General features: G+C 48.5%; 1 protein-coding gene across 1 annotated transcript in view; it reads right to left on the bottom strand.

The window, feature by feature from the left end:
* Positions 1 to 543: 543 nt before the first annotated feature.
* MYBBP1A (MYB binding protein 1a) overlaps positions 544 to 24,989 on the bottom strand; it is a 43,887-nt gene continuing 19,441 nt past the window's right edge. The window contains exons 18-27 of the mRNA XM_066635436.1: positions 24,540 to 24,707; positions 23,375 to 23,532; positions 22,116 to 22,250; positions 20,970 to 21,093; positions 19,021 to 19,152; positions 17,899 to 17,967; positions 5,620 to 5,733; positions 2,557 to 2,658; positions 1,809 to 1,933; positions 544 to 1,025 (exon numbers count right to left, since the gene is read on the bottom strand). Coding sequence (XP_066491533.1) covers positions 629 to 1,025; positions 1,809 to 1,933; positions 2,557 to 2,658; positions 5,620 to 5,733; positions 17,899 to 17,967; positions 19,021 to 19,152; positions 20,970 to 21,093; positions 22,116 to 22,250; positions 23,375 to 23,532; positions 24,540 to 24,707 — 1,524 coding nt within the window. The 3' untranslated portion in view covers positions 544 to 628. The remainder of the gene's footprint in view (positions 1,026 to 1,808; positions 1,934 to 2,556; positions 2,659 to 5,619; positions 5,734 to 17,898; positions 17,968 to 19,020; positions 19,153 to 20,969; positions 21,094 to 22,115; positions 22,251 to 23,374; positions 23,533 to 24,539; positions 24,708 to 24,989) is intronic.

Genomic DNA, 24,989 nt, shown 5'->3' with positions numbered 1-24,989 from the left:
TTCGATATGAATATGGGATACAGATTCCAAAAATGGCATCCGTTTTGCCCTGCCACATCTAGTTTTGGAGATACGGCATAGCCTCATTAGTGATTGGTTCAAGCAGCTTCCTCATGAGCAAGCCATGGTGTAGGCTTCCTCATGAGGAAGCTGCTTGAACCAGTCACTAAAGAGCCTGTGTCATGTCTCCAAAACTAGACGTGATAGGGCAAAATGGATGCCATTTTTGGAATCGGCACCCCAAATATACCCAGGAATTGGTGTAACGTTTAAGGAAGCAAAACGTGTGTTGGCCTGCGTTATTAATCTGTGGAATTCACTACCCCAAGAAGTGGCGACGGTCAGATTGGAGCAGTCAATCCGTTACTGCAGACAGTGGCCCTATAAACAGAGCTGCAGAACCCGGCAGAGTCTCCCAGAAGTGAAAGTGACATCATAAGAGGCAAAGACCACAGAGGTCCATGTGCCTTGAGAAGAAAACGGCTGAAAAAAATCACTGTTCTATGGGCAGAAACTAAAATCAATACCCCACATGTGCATGTATTTAACAACACAGATAATTTATTAAAATCAGACAATGGTGAAAAATACTTTTCTCTATACACGTATAAAAGCAGTCGCACAGCCCTTAATCAGTCCCACTCTGCCCAGACTGCACTCGAGCCTTGCCCCCTCTCTTCCTCCTCCTCCTCGTCTTTAGATTGCCCTGCTCTGCCTCCGTGGCACTGCCTGCTGGCAACTTCTGCTTCTTGGTGGGCAGACCCTCTTCCGACACTGGGCCCTGGGCCCCTCCGCTCTTCTTCCTTTTCCTTCTCCGCTTCTTCCCCGCAGGGGTGGTGTCTGCTCCACCCACTACAGCCCCTTTGCCGCTGCTCTCGCCGTTGTTCTCCAGGGCTTGCTCCAGAAGCTTTTTGCGGTTCTTGCGTTTCTTGGTAGCTGGCAAGAAACCCTTTTTCTTCCGCTTCGGGGGCACGGCTTCGGTCTGGTTCTCTGGCTGGACTGCCACTTTCTCCTTTGCAGGTCGTCTATAAATGAAGAGTACAGGTATGCGTATGACTTACGCTCTTAAAAATATATGTTTATTACAGGCCTTCGCTTACTAGACAAAACTGTGGGACAATAAAAGGGTATACAGTGGGCCCATTGTATCTGTGGATTTAACCAACTGCAGATCAAAAATGTACTTTAAAAAAAATGGCAAATACCCTGCTTTAGCCTTCTGCCATTTCATACATCTCTCTCTAGCACCTGTCCCTTGTTCTCAAGTTGGGCAATTTTACACTACTTTATCTGAAGACTTGAGCATCCATGTTTTTCATATCTATGTGGAGTCCTGGAACCAAACCACCAACACCAACACCACCCCCAGATATGGCAGGTCCAGTTTATATAAAATATCTTACACAGAGTCCATCAGTCCATCTACCCAGATGGCAGCAGATCTCCAAGAGCTCAGACAAGAGTTTGTCCCAACTCCGCTACCAGAGACCTTTTAGCTGGAGACTGAATTTGAGAGATGTGCGAGTGCTGGTATGAAGCCATCGTTTACCATGTCAGCTCGTCACTGTCAACGCAGCTTTCCAAGGAGCAGGGACCTGTGGCCACCCACTGTTGGAAGCAGAATACTGGACTAAATGAATCTTTGGTCTGACCCAGAAGGGCTCTTGCTATATTCTTATCCACTTAATGGGAACAATAAGACCATTGTTCTTAAGAATCATTGAGATCCCAGGAGACAGATTGGTAGACTTGGGAGATGAAGACTCAAAGCCCAAGAAAGAGCTGAACCCCTTTCTGAAACCACCTACGTGAATCCCAAGAGTGCCATGACGTTCCAGTAGACATCACCCAGTCGTGCAGAGTTCCCAAATCCTTCATGCTGACTCAATGCCTGTAGCACCCCACGCAGCTCTTTCAAATCCACGTCAAGCTTCTGGGAAAGAAAAGCACACGCAAAATTGGAGCAGTCCAGAATCTACACCCGAGAAAAGTAATCCTGAGCTGGATGAACCAGGGCTCTGACTCAGTATAGGATATCTTCCTATGTATGTTCATTCAGGTCAGGCTCAGTAAAAGGCAACTTCATATGTTCCATGTCAGCATTCTTCAACTTTGGAGTTGGGACCCCAACGGTGTCATGAAGCCTCAGTTGTGGGGTTGCCGCAACTTACAGGAATGAAAAAGGTTGAAGACCACTGGCCTAGAGCACCACCAGGTAAAGAGGAAGGCATCTGGTGTACCTCTTCAGGTACCAGGAGGTTGTGTAACAGTCCTGTTCAGGTTCTTAGCAATTGTGCTGAAATAGCTTTCACTAGTGTCAGACTTCGTGGTAGCTTTTCCTGCTGCCTCTTAAGTATATTTGGTAACAATAGAGCTGGGAGGGTGTAACAGGGGCATGAAGTGGGTGGAACCAATGGTATGTATTTACTGGGGTCCGGCATGAAAAAGGTTGACTACCACTGTTCCAGATAACACAGAGAAAGTCACCTGGGCACTCAAAACACACCATACAAATTATTATTATAAAAGCCTATGAACGACGATGGGTTTGCCTACCTGCTGGGTCATGGTTTTGATGAGATAATTCAACAGCTCCAGGCACTTGAGCACCTTCTCCTGGTCCACTTTGACCTTAAACTCACTCACAGTCTTCAAAGTCTGGAAAAGGAAACTGATGGTGAAGAAAGGTAAAGAAAGGAGAAGGAAGTTTCCTCCTTCTGCAAAAACAGTTCCTGATCATGCAGTCCTGGTAAATCCGTTTCCATTCCCAAAAAAAACGGTCCTTCTGCGAGGATCCGCTGGGATGCAGACACTGCTGAGGGCACCTCAAAGGTTTCTAGCACAGGAAAGAGACCGCCAGAAGCCACAGCCCCTGAAGAGGCAGGGCTCACCCCCCTCCATGGGAGGGAGGGCCGCTGTGAGATACAGGAAGCTGGACTAGATGGGCCTATGGCCTGACCCAGTGGGGCTGTTCTTATGTTCTTAACTACAATTCCCAGGAGGCCTTGCAGGTCTCTTGTTATCTGGTGTGCTCCCTGGGGCATTTGGTGGGCCGCTGTGAGATACAGGAAGCAGGACTAGATGGGCCTATGGCCTGATCCAGTGGGGCTGTTCTTATGTTCTTAAACTACAATTCCCAGGAGGCCTTGCAGGTCTTCTTGTTATCTGGTGCGCTCCCTGGGGCATTTGGTGGGCCACTGTGAGATACAGGAAGCAGGACTAGATGGGCCTATGGCCTGATCCAGTGGGGCTCTTCTTATGTTCTTAAACTACAATTCCCAGGAGGCCTTGCAGGTCTCTTGTTATCTGGTGTGCTCCCTGGGGCATTTGGTGGGCCACTGTGAGATACAGGAAGCTGGACTAGATGGGCCTATGGCCTGATCCAGTGGGGCTGTTCTTATGTTCTTATGGATGACCCTCCCCGGGGGAACCAACATCCCCAAATGGATCCTGATTCGAGCCCTAGGTCCCTCTCCATCTCCCTCCAGACCAGCAGCAACACTGAACTAGGGTTAAACTATAGAACAAAGCTAAGCGAAGAGCCTCTCAATGGGGATACAGCAGCAAGTTTAACAGGAGTTCTCAGCATACCAGGACTGCTAAAAAACATTGGCCTTCTTGGACCTCTTCTCCTGTGTGATATAAACCGAGTGGCCCTCCTCTCCCGCAGACCACCTGACTCCCATGCTACTGCAACCAGGAAGGGACACAAGCCAAGTTTAAGCTGCATTCCTTCCACGCACCCCCTTGCTTACCCCTCCCACTCCAAAATGAATGGCTGCGGAGATTCATGACGGGGGAAAACCTCTGCCAAATGTAAGCATCAGGCTGCGCTTTCCAGCCATGCTGCACCGCCTAGCGCCTCATGGTACCCCCCCATGGTTGCCATGGAAACACCTCCTCCAAGCAGTGCGGGGTGCCTGGTGCGGCCCCTGGCAAAGAGCTCTTTGGCTGGAAGGAGCCAGGCTGGGTCACGGACCAACACTGCCGAGCAATATTTATGACAGGGCAGCACACGCCCTGCTGGTCAAGTCTCCTGCCAAAAGAAATCCGACAGCACAAATCTGAGAAAGCAAATAAATTTCCTCTCGTCTTTCCTCCATGGGGTCAGAGGCGAGTTCGAGATCAGGGAGAGCTACAGTGCCTGTTACAAGATGAGATGCCCCTCAGTGTCCACAATCCTTTCTGGTGCCACTTTGTGTCCCCAGATGTATTTGGCCATGAAGCTGCTTCCTAGCGAGTCAGATATTTGGGTCATCTAGAGCAGCACTGTCTGCTCAGACTGGCAGTAGCTCCCCAGGGCTTCCAGATCAGGAGTCTTTCCCAGCTCAACTTGGGGGTACATGGCTCTCCCCACCCCCCACCCCCATTATCCTCACAATCCTGGAATGGGCCGCACATCACTTCCCTCCGAATTGACTTCAATGACTCAGAATTGACTTCCCTCCTAATTGACTTCCCTCCGAATTGAGTGCTTGCACGCACTTGCCCTCCACACCCACCTAGTTCACAGTCTCTGTTCTGTTGGCTCCCTCAGAATGCCAGATGCAAGGGAGTGTCAACAGGACACAGGTGTCTTGTGTGCTCCCTGAGGCACCTGGTGGGCCACTGTGAGATTCAGGAAGCTGAACTAGATGGCCCTTGGCCTGATCCAGGAGGGTTCTTCTTATGTTCTTATGCTGTCCCCACAGGATGAACACGCAAACTTTGTTTTCACACATAATATCCAACATGCACAAGGTTAAACGTCATGTGGTCAATTTCCTTCAATGAATCTAGAAATTAATCATGCAATTTGAATCTCCCTCTTCATCCTTCTTCTAGCAGTGTTCAATCCTGTATCCTCTTCCCAACAGTGGCCAACTAGAGTCTTTCAGGAAGCTCACAAGACAGGTCTGAACAGCCGTCGCCCATTGTGTGTCCCCAGATTTAAGGATATACTGGGTGCAATGCTAACCCCTTATGTTAGTGCTTTCCAGCACTGAGTTAAGGGCAATGCAGCTCTGAGGTAAGGTAAAAACATTTCCTTACTTTGAGGAGGCAAAGTCCGTGAGTGACACCCAACTGCAGGATGCAGCACACGTCCCATTGGCACCGCTACACCAGTGCTGGAGAGCACTGACAAAAGAGGTTAGGATTGCCCCACTGCCTCTGAAAATGGAAGTTGCATTTAGCCACCATAGCTGAAAGCAATTCATGATCTCCAAGAATTTCTACTGTTTTCTGCTGCTCACAATTTGTTGCAGCTTTTGATGGTTTCCTTGTAGTTTTACTGTTTTTATAAGTGTGAGAGGTCACTGTGATACTTATTTTTATATTGTTTTGTGATGATTGCATATTTTGTTAGCCACCTTGCGCACCCACTACATGGGGGAAAGATGGGGTATAAATGCATTAAATAAATAATTTGCCCACATTGCCAAATTCTTGGGCAATTTCTTCATGTCATCCAAGTAGGGCATTTCTAACAAGTGGTGCAATATTCTTAACTTTGATCATCTAGCCCCTATTCAGCAAATTTGAGCTTCCTGATCTATCCATCAGGATAAACTCTTCAACCAGCATGTGCGTGAAATGGACCTGGGGTCCATGGAGTTCAAGCACATGGGAATGCCTCACCTCTGTGACCTGATTAGTGCTCTCCTTAATGAGTGTCTCCCATTCCTTTTCTGGCAGCGAGAGCTTAAAATCCCGAGTCTGCAGAGCTTTCTGGAGAAGCATACATGCTTGAGCCTGGAACAATAAGAGGAGTACAGAGTTAGCCCAGAATTTCAAAAGCTACAAAGCTGAAGTCAAATTATGACATACTCCACTGGCACCCAGTGGGCCTAATGTGATCCTTAACGATATACAAATTAAAAATGCAACTCAATGTCCACTTTTCTGTAGGGCTGAATTTAAGATGGTTTACAACTCCTAGAAATGGCAAGACAATATATGACAGAGCTCACTTCCTAAGAATTCTGTATCATCAAATTAATCCTAGTGGAGGAATATTACTAAAGAACAATGAAAAGTCAATTGACACTTCATGTAGTCCATTTCACATACTACAGTATTACAAAATGCCAGAACACCCTCCTGTCTGATCCAGCAGAACCTCCTAGTTCCACAGTGGGATCGCTGCCTTACTCACTTCCTTTCAACTCCTTGCAAAAACCCTTCTTTTTTTCTTTGATGATCAGAGGATTATTAAACAGGACACAAATGGACTGAGCCAGCCCAAGCCTGATTCTGACACCCTGCACTTTGATAATGGCTGCAGACAGAACTCTGCAACACACACACACACGTGGGCACCAACAGTGTCCATTTCATTTTTATCTGCCAGCAATCGTGAAATTAAAACCAGCAGGAGGAAAAGGAAGATTAGGGGAGTCTGAAAGAGCTGCACCAGCCCCAAATCTATTCTAGTGGCTCATGGCAAACCTTATTACTCTGTGGATTTAATAGCCTGGCACACTGCAGTCAGGCACTTAATTTGTGCCACTTCTGTGAAGGAGAGCTGCAACCTTTAAAAAAAAAAAGGAGAAAAAACAAAGCAATGGCCAAGACGGCAGCCAATTCTGAGTGGCGGAACCTGCTGACAACGGCAATGCAGGTTCTCCCACCAGCTGGCTACAGGTCAAAAATGAGCGAGGGGGCGAATTAGCCAACCTCTTGAGAATTGTGCCCAAACAGCTCCTGCGTGCGTTATTTTGCACAGAGAGGATCTGCAGCAGTAGCAAAGAGTCTCTGCGGTAAGGCCAAAGCTATGGACCCATTTTAGAAATGGGCTATGTCAGAAGGCGAGATGCAAGGGAAGGCACCAGGATGAGGTCTCTTGTTATCTGGTGCGCTCCCTGGGGCATTTGGTGGGCCGCTGTGAGATACAGGAAGCTGGACTAGATGGGCCTATGGCCTGATCCAGTGGGGCTGTTCTTATGTTCTTAACTACAATTCCCAGGAAGCCTTGCAGGTCTCTTGTTACCTGGTGTGCTCCCTGGGGCATTTGGTGGGCCGCTGTGAGATACAGGAAGCTGGACTAGATGGGCCTATGGCCTGATCCAGTGGGGCTGTTCTTATGTTCTTAACTACAATTCCCAGGAAGCCTTGCAGGTCTCTTGCTATCTGGTGTGCTCCCTGGGGCATTTGGTGGGCCGCTGTGAGATACAGGAAGCTGGACTAGATGGGCCTATGGCCTGATCCAGTGGGGCTGTTCTTATGTTCTTAACTACAATTCCCAGGAAGCCTTGCAGGTCTCTTGTTACCTGGTGTGCTCCCTGGGGCATTTGGTGGGCCGCTGTGAGATACAGGAAGCTGGACTAGATGGGCCTCTGGCCTGATCCAGTGGGGCTGTTCTTATGTTCTTATCAGGAAAGCCCCCCAGATCAAATATCATCTCTGCAACTGACTCACTTGTTGGCCACAGTGCTTCTCTTTCACCCTTAGGTGCTCCAAGCCCCTTGCACTTCTCCCCCCCCCCCCCACTAGCTCACGGTTCCATGGAGCATCAGAAAAGCCTTGCTGGATCAGACCAAACGGTCCCAGTTTGCCCAGTGTCCTGCCTTCCACAGTGGCCCACCAGTTGCTCCTGGAAAGGCATCAGGGCAATAGCTCTCTCCCATCACAGATCCCCTGCAACTGGGATTCAGATGCTGAGGAACTGGGGGGGGGGCGTGGTGGGAATACAGAGCCCTCGTGACTCCTAGCCACTGACAGGCATGTCCTTCACAAATGTGACTCTCCTCCTGAGCAGGGAAGTTGTGCTCTCCTTACTGGCCTCAGAACAAGTTCAGGACAAGTATTCAAGCTTAGCTTTGAGAAAAAGAAAAAGGAGCTGAGCTCAGTGACAGAGCAATCCCTGCTCTGTCACACAAAAGGCCAGGTTCAATCTTGACAGCATCTCTAGGTAGTGCTGGAGAGAACCCCCTGTCGTACACTTGTCTTACACTCCCAGGGTTTTGGGTGCTTAGAGTTCTTGATTCCTGAACCCTAGAGCCTCAAGAACCCCTGTTTGGTAGAACTGCCACCACCCTGTAAGAGCCAGTGTCTCAGTCCAGGGACACTGAGACCCTCTAGGCTTAACTATATCCCTTGTAGACACTGAGCACTTTCTTTACTTAAAGTCTCAGTCCTCAAGTTACTAGTCCACAATGAGGATTTTTGGTAGCTTGCTGAACGGCTAGGCAGGATTCTGAACCTTTGTCCCCAACAGACAATGAACCAACATGGTAAAAGGATTTTTACTTTATTAAGTACATAGGGTTACAAAAAGTTACAAAAGGCAGCAAATGCTAGAGGCATAAAAACTTCTAGGAAACATATCAGCATAAAATAATAAAGCTAACTGGCTATCTCTATTATTCTCTGACTCTCACCTGGGTCAGCTTCTTTTGTAGATCCTCAGGCCAGTTACCTATAAGGCCACATGGTCCTGGCGAGGCAGGATGTGCACCCACCACCTATCTTACCAAGAGACAAAGACCAAAAGACCTTGTCCTAAGGAAGTGGGGCTGGATGCTCGCCCTCTCAGCTCTTCCCTCCCCCCGGAGATCTACAGCTGCATTCCATCCTTGATGAGCGTCTTTCTGGCTGCCTAGGTGCTACATTATCACCTTCCATTGAGCTGTAAATTCCTAGCAGCTAGGAACTGCAAGCCACTTCTGTGTTACTGTTTTAGCTTGGTTCAGGCTTTACATGTTACTAGGCCTAAACTGTACATATTTACGACACCCCCCACATCCAAGACATTAACAAGAGCTGTTCCCCGTCAGTGTAAGCCAGCAATTTTCAACCTTTTGCATCTCACAGTACGGTGACAAGGCACTAACATCTTAAGGTGCGCCATCGGTTTTTTGACAACTGGCAAGGCACACTACACTGCTAGTAGGAGGCTCACATCCCCCAATGGTCCTACTAATAAGCGTCCGTCCGTCCCCTCCAACTCCCATGGCACTCCTGCAGACAATTCATGACACACCAATCTGCTGCAACACACCGGTTCAACACTGCGGCACACCAGTTGAAAATGCGCTCTAAGCAATACCATGTTTGGTGGACCAAGGGCCCAGCTTCGGATAAGGAAGCCAAGTACATTCCAATATGTTAAAAAGGGCAGGAAGGGGGTGAATTAACACCACTGTGCTTCCTCCACAGCGTCCAGTCCTGGGTCCTGCGTAGCTCCAATTTGCTGGTTAACACAACACCGACCTCAAGGATAGCAGGAGGAGTGCTAAATTGCTCCAGGAAGCATCCTTAAGTGGCACTTAAACTTTCACACTGCTGTGACAAGTGAGAAATGTTGTAGTGCGTTACACACACACACACACACTCTTGTTTCTTGCCAGCTTTCACAAACCATCTGCGACTCTGAGCAAGCAGAACCCTGCCTTGCTAGCCCTAAATCAACCAATGACAGCTCTTGACACATCTTAATAAAGTAATGGAGCCCTTGGCAGGCACCACCTGAAGATCTTTTCAGACATCGGCAGCCGCCTTCCATGATAATCCCATCATAGACTTGGCAGGCGGGTGTTCTACGCCACGCCGAAAGATCTCCAGCCCAACCTCTTTAAAGCGAGAGAAAGTTTCTAGAAAAGGAGGCACTTCAAGGGCACGCAATGCAGCAAGCTCTGAATGAAACACATGGGGGAGGAAGGAAAACAGAAAACTAGCTAGCAATGTTTACAAGCTCAGACTAAAATACGTTATAAAAATTAGACCGTGGCAGAGGAGGTTACACCATTTAGAAGTCTTCTCTTAGGTGAGAGGTTCTGTCTGCAAGTTCTGCCAACAGGTGCACGGCCCAGTTCAGACAACCATTTAAGCCAGAGGTTCCCAAAGTGTGTGTTACAACACCCTGGGGTGCTGCAGCATACCCACAGCGGTGTCATGGGTTGTCCCTGGTGGCTCCTTCTAGCAACTCCCCTGGGCAAGGTCATCTTAGATTTCATGAGATGTGGACACCACTGTCTCAGCTCGCTGAATTTCACATGGTTCGAGATGGCAGTGCCCAACTGAGCCTGGAAAAAGAGGCTGTGGGAGCACCATGACTCTGGTATGTTTGGGAACCACTGATTTAAGCTGTTAGTGAAAAGACTGAGTGAGCTGTAGCAGGGCTGGGGCCCTTGTGCGTTCTCCTTCACCCATGATAGGAGCAAAAAAGCTTTCACTTTTGAATAAACCAGTGTCCAGTTATGTCTGGAGCAGGAGACTAAAAGATTAGACACATCAGTGACATAGCTAGAGGGGGTGCAAAGCACTAAGTGAAAGTGGCCCCTTCCCATCCCCTTTGGAGACCCTGGAGCCTTCAAATGCCGCCGTTTTGCTCCCACTACTGGGAATGGCTCTGAAGGGGAGAGGGAGGGGCCCCTTGCACACTGTGGTGAGGCGCCCCACAAAACTCAGTGCTTTGCACCCCCTCTAGCTACACCCCTGAAATGTGACTTCCAATACGCTCCAAGCTGTTCCAGCTCTCAGTATAATCCCTGATCTTGATTGTTCCTTCCTTCTTGAAGTCTAACCTAATGTGGAATCCCAGCAGCTTTTTATATGAACTTGGTCCAGTAGTAGGGACATATGAAGCTGCTTCCACCCAAGTCAGACCCTGGCTCCCTCTAAATCAGTCTTGCCTCCATTGACTGGCAGCAGCTCTCCAGGGTGGCATAGAGGCATCTTTCCCAGGCCTTGCCTTGCTGGCAGAAACTGAACCCGAGGGATTCTGCAGGCACAGCAAGAGCTCTTCCACTGAGTTCCCATTGGAGAATCTCTTTCCCCTTCTCCACAATTGCATTCTGTACCATTACCATTAACCGGTTAATCAATTCTTATGTACAAAACATTTAGTGGGCAAGCGGCTACAGCACCTCTGCCATGAACACACTTGATGGCCTTGGGCAGGGGTCGGCAACCTTAAACATTCAAAGAGCCATTTGGACCCGTTTTCCGGAGAAAAGAAAACCTCGGGAGCCACAAAACTCTTTTGACATCTAAAATGAAGATAACACTGCATATATATATTGGCAACCTTCAGTCTTGAAAGACTCTGGTATTGCGCTCTGAAAGGTGGTTCTGGCACAGCGTCTAGTGTGGCTGAAAAGGCCAATTCGGGAGTGACAATCCCTTCCACACCGGGAGCAAGTGCAGTCTGTCCCTGGTCTGTCTCCCTGGCTATGGGCTTTCCTTCTTTGCCTCTTTGCCTCAGACTGTTGGCCAAGTGTCTCTTCAAACTGGGAAAGGCCATGCTGCACAGCCTGCCTCCAAGCGGGCCGCTCAGAGGTCAGGGTTTCCCACCTGTTGAGGTCCACTCCTAAGGCCTTCAGATCCCTCTTGCAGATGTCCTTGTATCGCAGCTGTGGTCTACCTGTAGGGCGCTTTCCTTGCACGAGTTCTCCATAGAGGAGATCCTTTGGGATCTCCTGCATATATAGTGTTTTTTTTTACCTTTATGATCTACTGCAAGCTCCCCTTCCTGTGCTAACCAGACAATATACTTATTGTCAAGATAGATATATCTTGACTGAGGGCCCAATCCTATCTAACTTTCCAGCACTGATGCAGCCCAGACGTAAGGAAACAAATGTTCCCATACCTTGAGGAGGCCTCTGTGACTGACTCCCCACTACAAGATGCAGTGCATGCCCCATTAGAATGGCTGCACCAACACTGGAAAACTGGATAGGATTGGGCCCTGAGACGGCACTCTGAGGCACACACAGGGTGACCAGATGTCATAACAATAAAAGAGGACAAGTCACCCCAAAATGTAGGATATTGAAGAAAAATGTAGGACCACAAAATAAAAGCTAAAAACACTCATCTATATTGATTATATATTGATCAATATATAGATTATATATTTATTATATATTGTATTATTGATCTCATGTGCCTAATTTAAAATTACTTATTATTGAATTTAAAACTGTATTACATATAATTTATTAATTACAAGAGGGGATGCATTGCCTGCTCACAGGGAAAAGCAGGACATTTAAGTTCTTTTCCAGGACATGGGGCTAAAAAATAGGACATGTCCTGGAAAAAGAGGACCTCTGGTCACCCTGGGCACACACTGGGACGGTGCATGCTAAGACAGCACCCTTGAATTTAGCACTCTTCATTTTCCCCAGGTCAACCCCCATCTTTCTTGCTCCTGAAAGAGCGCCCCTTTCTAAGGCTCCCACAGCCCCATCTCTGCCCTCCTGCTCCCCATGGCACCCCAGAAAAGCAAGGTAAAGATGGAGTTACACAGGCAGCCCTTCCACAGCCTCCCTCTTCCCCACCCACCCACCCTTGCAAAGTCAACACTCCCCCCCCTCTCCCACTGCTCTGCCTCACCTATTGCCCTACAAGACAAAAGTGAGGTCATCCCCATTGCCTCACTGTGCCAAGCCCCACCCCACAGCTGTGTGCACAGGAGATGCTCACAAGGGGACTGCAGGCGCCTTCTGCCCTCTCCTGGGAGCTGCCCCTGCCTCCCCCCCACCCAGGCAGCCCTGCCTGGGCTGCCCCTCCTGCCTCTGTGCCCCCCACCGACCCCCCACTGGAAGCCCACCCACCTGGCGCCCCCACCCCTTGCCAGCCACACTCAGGGTGGCAGGAAGCCAGGAGGGGAGCCTGGCTGCTGTCAGCCACACTCACCATATACACCACGTAGAGGGCGCACAGCGCATTACGGGAGCAGGTGAAGCCCCAGCACACCATCTTCCCAGGCAGGAGCGGCCAAGCCCCCCTTTCCCTCCCCCGCAGCACAAAACAATCTCCTGCTCCCCCCAAGGGGAAAGCAGCAGCTGCCCGTCCTGCCCCTTTAAATCCCAGCCTGCAGGAGCCAGAGCAGATGGCTGAAAGAGCCGCATGCGGCTCTAAAAACACAAGTTGCCGATCCCAAGCTCTTCGCCTCAGTCTTCCCTATCTGCAATATGGGGATAACATTTACTTATGCTGAGAGCTGTTGTTTATCTTGATACAAACCTTATACGAGAAACACTTGCACACTTGACAGTGCGGTACAAATGCTAAACATTATAACACAGGGAGGGCTAAAGCCTGGTCTATACATGCTGGCAATGAGGTGGTATAGGGCTTGTCTAGACCACTTTTAACTGCTGTTTTTATTAACATCTTGCAACATTTAGAGTCAACCAACCTGAGCTAGAACCTCCTTTCCTGATGTGCTAGATTTCTGCCTGTAGGGAGATTTCTCTTCTCCCCTATATGGTGGAACATTAAAAATATGTGCTATACTTCTCCACCTGGTAGTTTGAAGAAGGACAGTCCCTCTGACCTACCCCAAGACATCACCTCATTCTGCAGCTTGTGCAGACAATCCTCTTGGCAACAGCACTTCGAACACGACAGTCTACCTATGACCTTGTAACCAAGTCAATAGACTTCCCCTCAGGCTACGCCTGACAGGTTCTGCAAAAAAAAAAAAATGCCGGTATGGAGGTATGGATTCTCGCCTCTCCTTAAAAGCCATACTCGCTACGCATCAAGCGGCAAACATAATTCAGGCACATTAGGGAAATCACTCAACCTCGCAAGTCCTTGCGGATGGCCCTGTATGTTCTGGCCAAAGAGTCTGCTGTTGAGAGACAGGTTTGCCATGCCTCAGTGATCAATGAATCTGCTGCGCTCGAGATGGGGAGGTCTCATTATCCTCGGCAACCTGTGGCAAGAAAGATAAGGAGCACCGTGCAGACCTCGGGGCATATCCCCAAAGAGCGGAAAATAGGCTCCGAGTTGGCGCAAGCGGGACTTAAATCCGTCACTGGGATACCACATGACCATGCTGGTCACGGAAAAGCAATCTAAGATCCTTGGTTACTTGTCCCAGCTCCAAACAGAGAGCAGGGAAAAGCACAGAAGAAAACAACCAAAATGACCCAGAAACCAGAGCACCCTTCCGACAAGGAAAGAGTAAAATGCTAAGCTTAAGATAATTAAGGGGAAGGCAAGATCATGGTTCTAAAATTAGATATGAAGGAAGTGGACCAGGAGGCTTTTCTCCCTCTCCCGTAATAATAAAGCTTGGAGTCACCCAACCAAATTAATGGGCAGTTGATGCAAGTCAGAAGTACAGACTCCTTCAAACAATGCAGAATTTATGGAATCCACTGCTGCAAAATGTGGCAATAGTCACTACCCCAGATGGCTTTAAAGGGGCCTGGATAATTTCACAGAGGAAACTACCAATGGCAATTAACTTTGTATTGTATTGGCAACCTTCAGTCTCGAAAGACTATGGTATCGCGCTCTGAAAGGTGGTTCTGGCACAGCGTCTAGTGTGGCTGAAAAGGCCAATCCGGGAGTGACAATCCCTTCCACACCGGGAGCAAGTGCAGTCTGTCCCTGGTCTGTCTCCCTGGCTATGGGCCTTCCTTCTTTGCCTCTTAGCCTCAGACTGTTGGCAAAGTGTCTCTTCAAACTGGGAAAGGCCATGCTGCACAGCCTGCCTCCAAGCGGGCCGCTCAGAGGCCAGGGTTTCCCAATTAACTTTGATGGCCAAATGAATTAACTTTGAATTTACTAATTCTTAATGAATTAACTTTGAATTTACAATTCTTACAATTCTTAATGAATTCTTACAATTCTTACAATTCTTAATGAATTCTTACAATTCTTACAATTCTTAATGAATTAACTTTGAATTTACAAATGAATTAACTAATGAATTTGATGGCCAAATCAATTAACTTTGATGGCCAAATGAAACCTCCATGTTCAAGAGCAGTGGAAACAGTGACCGCTTAGGAACACAAAAAAATGGAGGACTCCTCACTGAGCAGACTGACTGTGCTCTTCTGATCAACTAAGAGCACACTCACGATTGATGGGGCGGCATGTGTCTAGAATAAGCTGCAGGGGGCTAGCCCCTGCTTGAGGCATTCTTCCCTTTGCTTTCACAACGTGGTAGGAAAGCCCCTTCTGAGAGGATGTCTGCAGCAACATTGATAGGCATCATGGAAAAATATTAACATACTTTCCACCTCCAAAATATTGTTTTCACCCATGTGCAAAAGTCAGAGGTGTTGGGACTCAGGGAAAAAAAATTCCAGCCTGAGAACTTGCCTTTGTAGCAAGGGGGGGGGTGTCAGGACCCACAGTCCAGGAAGGCCTCTGATGCTGAGGGGGAGGAACCACACAGGCCAGGCAGGACAAGCTGCAGAGGTGCTGGGCTCGGGTCCCAATGTGAAACGTGGCAGAGACCCCTCCCCCCAAAAGGGAGACCTCCAAAGACAGCATCTCCTAAGCCAGCATCTTCCTTAGGGACTGGGCTCCTCTGCACCAGGAATGTTGCATTCTCCAGGGCCTGCTTGCCAACATAGGCGCCACCTTGAGTGGGAGTTCATGGAGAAGCAATGGTGTGTCACTTCCAGGCCCAAAGGCTGCCCTATTGAGAGACCCGTGGCTCCATAACAAAGAGGGATAGTCAGGCCCGAAAGGTGTCAAGAACCCAGCAGAAGTTACATTGGAACAAGTTATCTGCTTCCCGGGATCTGTCCAGGGTCCTGAAGGACCAGTTTCCGACTCCCTCGCCCTCCAATTCAAGACTCAACCCACAATTGGACACACAGTTCCTATTCACCGGTCCCCAGTTCTCACAACATGCTTCAGTTGGATGCACTTCCACCGAACCCTTCTGCAAGCTCAGCAGCACCAGGGCTGAACAAGAGGGACTGGAGATCTCACACCCAAAGGGGCCGCAGCATGTATACCTGGTACACAATCTGCTTCTAAAAGCTGTCCTCCCATCAGCAGCCCACTTTTGACAAGCTGCTGAATACAGCTACCTGTATAGCAGAGCAGCAGGGCACCCAAGGATGACCCAAGGAAACGTCCGAGTCTCTTAGTCAGCGGTGTTCAACATCAGATGCTTTAGTGCTTCAAATGCGTCATGACTTTATAGCAATGTGGGCAAAACTTTGCACGCTTGCGAGGTGGAGACACAGCAGGGAATATACAGGTTTGGTTTCCTTTTCTCTCAGGTCATGCAAGCATGTGTTTGAAATTTAGTTTTCAGCTTTAAAAGGTTAATTGTCACCAACATATCAGTTGAGTCCTATTTTCTACTCAGAGTGCCCCACCTTCTGAAATAAAGGTGGTAGAAGTAACAAGGAACAAAGCCTTCTTGGCCGTGGCACCTATACTATGCCTTATTCCTCCACCAGGCTCCTTCTGCGATATCCATTAGGAAAAATCTAAAAATGTTGGCAGGCCAGCGGGGCTCTGCTCCTTTCAACATGATTTGATGTGGCTCTTTAGCGGATTTCCTTTGCTGACAATTATATGCCTTGTGGCTTTTAAAACAGACACAATAACTAGTTATTTGCCACGAGTCACCTTGTGGCCCTGTTTTCGATTAAGAGCCAGGGTCAGTGGCATCTTGCACTAGGGGTGCAATCCCCTAGTGTCAAATTTAACACACACACCCACATCCGGGAGGTGGTCAGAAGCTCGAAGAGGCTGCACACAGCCTCCCCAAGCCTCAGAAGACTGCTTTTTCACTTTGAGTCCATCACTGGAGGTGTGGGCTGGCATCCACTCAAGGTGTGGTACCTGGGGCAATGTACCCCTGATCCCCCCCTTAGCTACACCATTGGGTGGATTACAGATCCATACATGACACCACAGAGATGATAGGCATTTGGGACCTGGAATCATGTCTATATACACACCCCGTTACAGAACGGTCTCCTGACATGCACCAGGCCCAAGAATTATTGTCGGATGTATTTCACATCACTTATGACTCATTGCGAGAAAAAAAGTCAATGCCCCCCCCCTGCATACACTCGCAAGTGAGGGGAGGTGCAGCTCTCCCAGAAACATATCGCTAAATGTCAAAAATAAAAACTACAAAGCCATTATCTTGCCTCAAAAATACCCCAGGGATTCTGGCAGGCAGCTAAAGTCATAAAGCCAGATATGAAGACACCATGAAGAAAAACCTCACAGGTAGGGCCCCCTCAAACACCCAAAAAATATACCCTGTAGAAAAAAAGTGTATTCTATACACTCAGAGACAGAACAACATCAGGAAGACATTTTGAAGGTCAACTTGCCAGAGGGGAAAAATTGCCACAGCAATAAGATCAAATCGCATTAAGTGGCAGGAATGAGAATTACGCTCTGTCTGTGCATGTCTTCAGGGTGGGGTTTAGAAAGGGGGGCGAACTGGATACTTACAGACAGCGTTAGGCTGACAATGGTTGGATGGCAGAAGACCCACAAGAAGAGACAGGGGGAGACCCTCACACGCATATCAAAAATCTCTTCACGCTGGTTAATATTCTGGGCACGCTCTGCCTCACAAGTCATTATAAAATATCAGAATTGCCAAGAGGAAGCCAGAAGTTGGACGCAGCCCATTAGCAGATCTATCAAGTCTCCCTTTCTCCATCCAGTATTTATTCAAAGCTATTTATTGTGGATCACGCATCCGCCATGCTAAGGGAGAAGCCAACCACCCCCAACCCCGTGCTACTAACAGCGCTGACAAGAAAGGAGATAAAAATATCAAAAACGATCGAGGCAGAAAAACACTGTCAGGCTGCAATCCTAGACACAGATACATGGGAGAAAGTCCCATTGAACTCAGCAGGGCTTACTTCCGAGTAAACATGCAAAGGGTTGTGCTCAAAGGTTTTCAACATTTCCTTGAAAATGGTCACGTGCACCCCAGTTGAGAGAGAACCTGCTTAGCATCAGTACAGACGTACTGCCAAATCATGGTTAAAGCTGACAAGGGAAAGAAGGGGGGGAACCTGCAGACTTTCACATGCCTTTAACCATGGTTAAGAAATTAGTGGCACTACACCTGCAGTGCAAGGCATATACAAAACATGACTCCATCGACACACACACACACACACACACCCTTCTCCATCGCAGCTTATTGCAAGTCCCATTTACCTGCTGATGTTGCCTCGCTCCTTCCGTGATTGACTTGACAAGTGTGTCGATGAGTTGCCTGCACATAAACTTAAACAGAAGAGAGCAGGTGATTAGTAGAGGCTCAGATTGGTTTTAGACGATGCTTTAAGAGCACAAGCATCTCTCTCTTTTTTTAAACTTCTGAATGCGTCTAAACACATTAGCATGTCAAGAAGTAATTTCAGAACTGAAAATGATTTTCCTAAGAAGTTCTAGTGAATTCCAAGGACCCAGTGGGTGTGCATTTTTCTATGATGGTAAGGCAGATAAACTTGTGAAGATCAAATCGACAGCTCTGATGGCTAAACAGAACCTCTGTTTTTAGGGAAATCAAACAGAGGAAAGGCTAATGCTTACATAAACAGGGGGCCCCCAAATCCCCAGATCTTGTAGCCACATTTTCAGTTAACCACAGATCGGGTCCACACACACACCCCCCACACACTCCCCCTCCGAAGGCAAGGGAAGCTTCACCTTTGGTGGGTCTTTTGAGCCCAGCAGAGGCCACGCGTGTCCGCCCACGGCCTCTGCCCAGCTCAGAATGATTGTAGGCTTAATTATTTTTAAGCCTTTAAAATGCATTATGAGGGTGGGGGAAGCCTGCACATGGCCTCTGCTGGGCTCAGAAGACCCTATGGAAGTGGTCGAAGCGTCCTCTGTTTCCACCAATTCACATATCTGCAGAGGAACAGAACCCATGCAGATATGGGGGCATGCCTGTATTTCCTACTTCTGGGCTTCTCAGAATCTCCAGGTTGAGCACCATGGGAAAATAAGCTGCTGAACGGGATGGCCTTTTGGCCTGATCTACACCTTATGTTCTACCGACATCACAGGCACTGTCCAATAGGCACTGCCTCCAAGTTTTGTACAACCTCACTTCACACAGTCACAACAGCAACACCTGCAACAGTCTGGGAGAATTGTATGTTCCCAGTACATGCTGGGGAGTCTCAGAAAAACAGATCACCCTCCCCCCCCCCCCCCAAAAAAAAACCAACTTCTGGGGCAGGGGGGTATGGAGTCTACTCAGATGGGTCACTACTGTGCATTTCTTGCACAACCATTCTTCTCAACCCTGAACAACCCTCCTCTACTTACCGGGTGGCGTTCAAAGAGATCGAGAAACATGGCTCCCGTCAGCGGGCTTTTGCGTTTGGTCAAAAACAAGCTCAACGCCTCCTTGTACGCAGCGGTCACTCTCTTCAGGTCCAAGATGCCAAGAGCAGGTGGCTAGGAAGGGACGGCAAAAAACAGGGAGGTCTGTGAGCTGCTCTGTCGCCGAACGTTTCAATCGTCATTTAGAACAAACTCTGTGCAACATGCAGGCAGAGTGGGAAGCCAGCCCAGCGCCCTACACCCGTGCATCATGCAATGTAAATGCATGAGAACTGGGTGTACAGTGGGCCCTCCCTCATCCATGGGCTCAGCATCCGTGGATTCGATTAGTGGATGCTGAGGCTGCAGCTGGAGGGCCTGAGAAGGCCTCCAAGATGCGAAGGCACTTCCGGTTTGCTGGCGGACCCCCCTGTCATGAATATGTACAGTTTAGGTCTAGTAACATGTAAAGCCTGAACCAAGCTAAAACAGTAACACAGAAGTAGCTTGCAGTTCCTAGCTGCTAGGAATTTACAACTCAATGGAAGGTGATAATGTAGCACCTAGGCAGCCAGAAAGACGCCCATCAAGGATGGAATGCAGCTGTAGATCTCCAGGGGGGAGGGAAGAGCTGTGAGGGTGAGCTTCCAGCCCCACTTCCAGAGGACAGGGTCTTTTGGTCTTTGTCTCTTGGTGAGAGAGGTGGTGGGTGCACATCCTGCCTCGCCAGGACCATGTGGCCATAGGTAACTGGCCTGAGGATCTACAAAAGAAGCTGACCCAGGTGAGGGTTAGAGAATAATAGGGTTAGCCAGTTAGCTTTGTTGTTTTATGCTGATATGTTTCCTAGAAGTTTTTATGCCTCTAGCAATTGCTGCCTTTTGTAACCTTTTGTAACCCTATGTATTTAATAAAGTAAAAATCTTTTTACCATATTGGTTCATTGTCTGTTGGGGACAAAGGTTCAGAATCCTGCCTAGCCGTTCAGCAAGCTACCAAATCCTCATTGAGGACTAGTGACTTGAGGACTGAGACTTTAAGTAAAGAAAGTGCTCCGTGCCAACAAGGGATATAGTTAAGCCTAGAGGGTCTCGGTGTCCTTGGACCAAGGCACTGGCTCTTACAGGGTGGTGGCAGTACTACCGAACAGGGATCTTTGAGGGCTCTAGGGTTCAGAACCAACAACTCTGAGCACCCCAAAACCCTGGGAGTGAGACCAAGTGTATGACACCCCCCCCCCCAAAAAAAATTTCATTATCCGCATAATTGGGTATCCGAGGGCCCGCTGTACAAAGCAAACTTCAGCATCCTCAGGATTCTGTTAGCAAGGTTCAGGTTCTCAGGGATAGAGAAATATGCCTGCAGTTGTGTGCAGGAAAGACAAGGGAAGTTTCATGTGCCCAACCGAAACTCGGCAAGCCCCATTCCTGCCCTCAGTGCCTGGACTCCAGCATCCTTGGTGCAGGTTTGAAATCAGCCCATTTCCACCATATTCCGATACAAAGCAAACCCAGTCGCAGATGTGATGGCCAGTTCTGCTTGGGGAGGAGTGGGGATACGCAGCGGTAGCCTGGAATATATCTACAATACTGTGGGCCTTCTGTATCCATGAGGGATCCGCTCCAGGATCCCTCTGTGGAGACCGAATTCTGCAGATAATTGAATCTGTGGGGGGGGGCAAGGTTGCGGCGCTGCAGGGACTTACCCTGGGGGCCACAGTTTCCCAACATCCTCAGAAGGCCTCCCAGACGCAACTGAAAGGAACTTCTATTCTGCACTGGCAACTTCTGGTCGTGGCTGGGAGGCCTTCTAAGGCCCTCCAGCCACAGCCTTGGCATCTGCCAATACCTACGTCAGCGGGCGCTGTGCCCACAGATAAGGAGGGCCCACTGTGCTGAGAAAACGCAAGCAGTGTTCAGCTCCGCAAAGGCCACGAAAGAGGAGCTCCTCACCTGACCAGCCTGCACGGTGTTGCTCCGCTCGCCGCTCTTCGGTTTCTTCTTGGGCTGAGCTACCTGCAGGGGTGCCTCACTGGCTGTGTTTCCCTTCAGCACGCGGAAGAGGTACAAAGAGGCACTGATGGGGAAGGAGAGAGCCATTAGGGGGAACCCCTGGCGGGTCTGGTGTGTCATTCCAATTGAGAGTGCAGAAGCCTGCTCTTGGTCCCAGCATCCTTGGGGGCTGGGTTTGTTGGGGTCTTCTTCTTCTGAAAGACAAAGTTTCTAGACCTCATGGCTATGAAGCCCAGCTTTAAAAAGGTAGGAGGGTAAGGCTACTGAAGCCAAGCTGTAGTTCCAGAGCTCAGAAAGGCAGGGATGCCGCATTCTGTAAACCTCTCTGCTACTCAGCATGAACAGCAGAGCATTTTTTTCAAAATAAAACAGAGTTCACCTGCATGGCCTAAACCAGGGGTGCCCAAACCCCGGCCCTGGGGCCACTTGTGGCCCTCGCGGCCTCTCAATGCAGCCCTCAGGGAGCCCCCAGTCACCAATGAGCCTCTGGCCCTCCAGAGATTTGTTGGAGCCCACACTGGCCCAACGCAACTGCTCTCAGCAGGAGGGCGACTGTTTGACCTCTTGCATGAGCTGTGGGATGAGGGCTCCCTCCAATGCTTGTTGTTTCACATCTGTGATGCAGTAGCAGCAGAAAAGGAAAGGCCGGCCTTGCTTTGTGCAAGGCCTTTTATAGGCCTTGAGCTATTGCAAGACCTTCATTCATTCATATAAGTTCATCTTTAATATATTCATTTATGTAAACTTATGTAAATTTATTCAAATTTTAAATGTAAATTAATTTTTTTTTCCCCGGCCCCTGACACAGTGTCAGAGAGATGATGTGGCCCTCCTGCCAAAATGTTTGGACACCCCTGGCCTAAACAGCAGCTCTCTTGACATTTTGAGAGCCAATTCTGGTTCTTCATGGTACATGCACTACCTGATGAAAAAAAAAATCTGCTCAGGATACAGTAAATCTCCAATCATGTAGTACCCAAGTAGCCAACGCTCCAGAAAGTCTGGAATCCACATTTCCTGGAAGCGCTCTCAGGTCAAGAGCAGGTTCCCATTAAAAGATGTGGGAAAAGTACCAAAACAGCTCACCTGAAGGCATAGAGAGCAACGGAGGAGTCACTTTGCCGGCAGGCTCTCTTTACCAGACTCTCCAGCTGGGCATGCAGCTCTTCCCGTAGGGAGCCCACGATTTTGCAGTACTGCTTGGATCGGCATAAATGGTTGCTGAAAAGCCAAGAACACCAGTCTGCGACAAGTTCACACAACAAAAGAAACCCCACCAGTATCTATTGATCCTTGATCTATAAGCTGCCTCACAGAACCAGATCCTCCGGAACAAAACAGTAGAGAACCTCCCTGGACTGAAGGCAGCTGGATACATCTTAGAAGAGTATTCTTGAAACATTCTGTTCCAGAACATTTACCTGCCCATGAGACAGTGGCCTCAAGTTGTGAATTGGTGGGAGGGCACAACTGCTGTCCACCTCTGCGGCTCCCACTCCACCTCCCATACTTGCTGGCTTTGAAAAGAAGGGAATGGAGTGAAAGCAGAAGTATGGAACCATAGAGTGTATAGGCTAGAGTGTCTTGCAGGAGACACTCTAGCCCACCACTCTCCTTTTCCACTCAATTCCCCTTTGCTATTTTCACAGCCAAACGTGTGCAGGAGGTGGAGGAATGGAAACAGCTCTTCATGCCTACAGGAAAGGGTGGCAATGGTGTTTGATTCCCCATCTCATGAGCCAAAAGATCTGGGGCTGATCCTGGACAAATGAACTGTTCAAAGTTCAAATGAACTGGAGTTTAGAACTCCTCTGAATGCCTTTATGGATAATCAACAATAATCAAAAAGGCACAAAAATATTGAGATCCGCAAGCTCTCTTTTAAGTGCCGAAATCTGTGGCAGGCACCCAGGAGTCTACTGATAAAAAATAAATCCTCCCCCAAAACCACACAGACTAAAACCACATCAGCAGGCCGGCAAAACACGAGGTGTGTGTCTCTCCTAGTTCCCTTCACACCTTCCATAAAAATGGAGCATAGGTCCTTAAAATAAATTTCCAGCGAGACAAAATAAAAAGGTTGAGCTGATCACAATGCGCTTACTGCCTCTGCAACACTATGGGAGGGGCCCCCAGTTCAATGACAGAGCACCTGCTTTGTATGCAAAACACCCCAAGCACATCTCCAGGTAAAAAGGAGCTCAGGTAGCAGGGCCTGCAAAGACTCTGGCCTGAGACTCTTGACTCTTACCAGCTGGAGTAGATAATACTGGGCTAAGCAGGTCAATGGTGCTCACATGTACGCATAACACACACACACACACACACACACCCTTGAAACTCACGTGAAGATATCTGCGGTCTTTCGCAGGTAATCTTGCTCTTGCTGGTTGGACTCGGAGCTCATGCTCTGTTCGATCACCGAGAGGAGTGGGTCAATGATGTCAAACACAAGGGGGCTCTCTGGCTGTTTTGTCAGGAATAACTCCACCAGATCTAAGACCTGGAGACAGAAACACAGAACTGCTTACAACACCTATTCTGTCTTTTGAACGCACCTGAGTTCACCAAGTGGAGTAACGTGCAAAACTGGGGCCCAGGGGGACAGAGGGTTTGAGTCAACAACCTGCTGAACCCCATGAGCTGGAGTGCCCTGCATACACAAATTCCCACCCAAGGCATGACTTTTCTTCGACACACAACATTCTACAGCTGGCCAGCATCATGACCTGGTCAGTCTACTAATACTCCCATTTTACAGATGAGGAACACTGAGGCCAAGAACATCACAATTCATCCACCAATCAAAGAGTGCCTTGGAGGAGTGGGGAGCCAGAGGCAAAATAGGGGCTCAAGGGGCAGAACCAGTTGTGTACTGAATCCTACAAACCCCCTCCCCCCCCCCCACACACACACACAGGCTAAGAGGGATTTGCTACAAGTACAACACATCTCCATCTAATTTACTACGTATCAGGGATTCCAATAGCCTAATTTATTTTTTGTTGTTGTTGCTTGTGCCCACTGCTGCAAATCATCCCTATCTATCTCCTACCCACCTGCCCCTCGCTAGACAGCATTTAGCAGAATGGATTTATGTCTCCCCCTTCCTGGAATTGTTGACATGCTGGCATAAATCAAACTAAGTGTTACGGATCCCTAGATGGATCGCACAAGCTTATACTGACACCTGGAGGCTGCCGGCTGAAGGACGGTAAGTGAGGCTGGGTTCTCTCGCAAAGTCCAACCACAAAACAGTGTTTCAAAATAGACACACATATTTTCTTGATTTATAGCCCACCTTTTCACCATAATAAAACAGCTTCACCATAATAAAGGCGGCTTCCAAGAGACAGTATCTTGCACTGGATGTGAAAAGCAGCTCTCATTCCATATTCCAACTCTTTCTCTGCACTCCCTACTTGCAATTCCTTACAGGCCTCCAACACCTTTCTTTACAATAAAAGCAATTTCGGCACTTTTCCACGTCACCTTCTGGGAAATCCTCACCTTGATTCTGAACTCCCGGCGCAAAATTTTCTCCTTGCGCAGCTTTTCCCGCTCGTCCTTCTTGGCTTGGATGCGCTTGCGCTGATCCGCAAAGAGGGCAGACAGGTTCTTGTCTAGGGACATCATGGTCTCGTCGTCAACGTCACTAGCGTCACTGTCGTCTTCGCCCTTGGATGGTAAAAGGATCAGAATGAGAATTTTTTATTTTATTTTTTCCCCTTGCATTGTCTTCCTAGTAAATCTTTTGCTTATTTCATTACTAGGACTCCTCTTGTGTAAAGCTTCAGGTGAGTAAATGGGAGGGTAGTGATATTAATTAGAAATCAGGGCGATACCATCTTCCTCTTCATAAATGGTTTAGGGGAGAGTTCACAATCATTCTGCATTTCTGTAAGTATAATTCTTTTTTTAATTGCATCCCTTCTCTTTAACTGTAATGGATTGTCTTGC

Source organism: Tiliqua scincoides, chromosome 8 (genome assembly GCF_035046505.1).
Source record: "Tiliqua scincoides isolate rTilSci1 chromosome 8, rTilSci1.hap2, whole genome shotgun sequence".
NCBI lineage: Eukaryota > Metazoa > Chordata > Lepidosauria > Squamata > Scincidae > Tiliqua > Tiliqua scincoides.
Note: the sequence above shows the minus strand (reverse complement) of the source record. Positions and strands in the feature narration are given on the sequence as shown.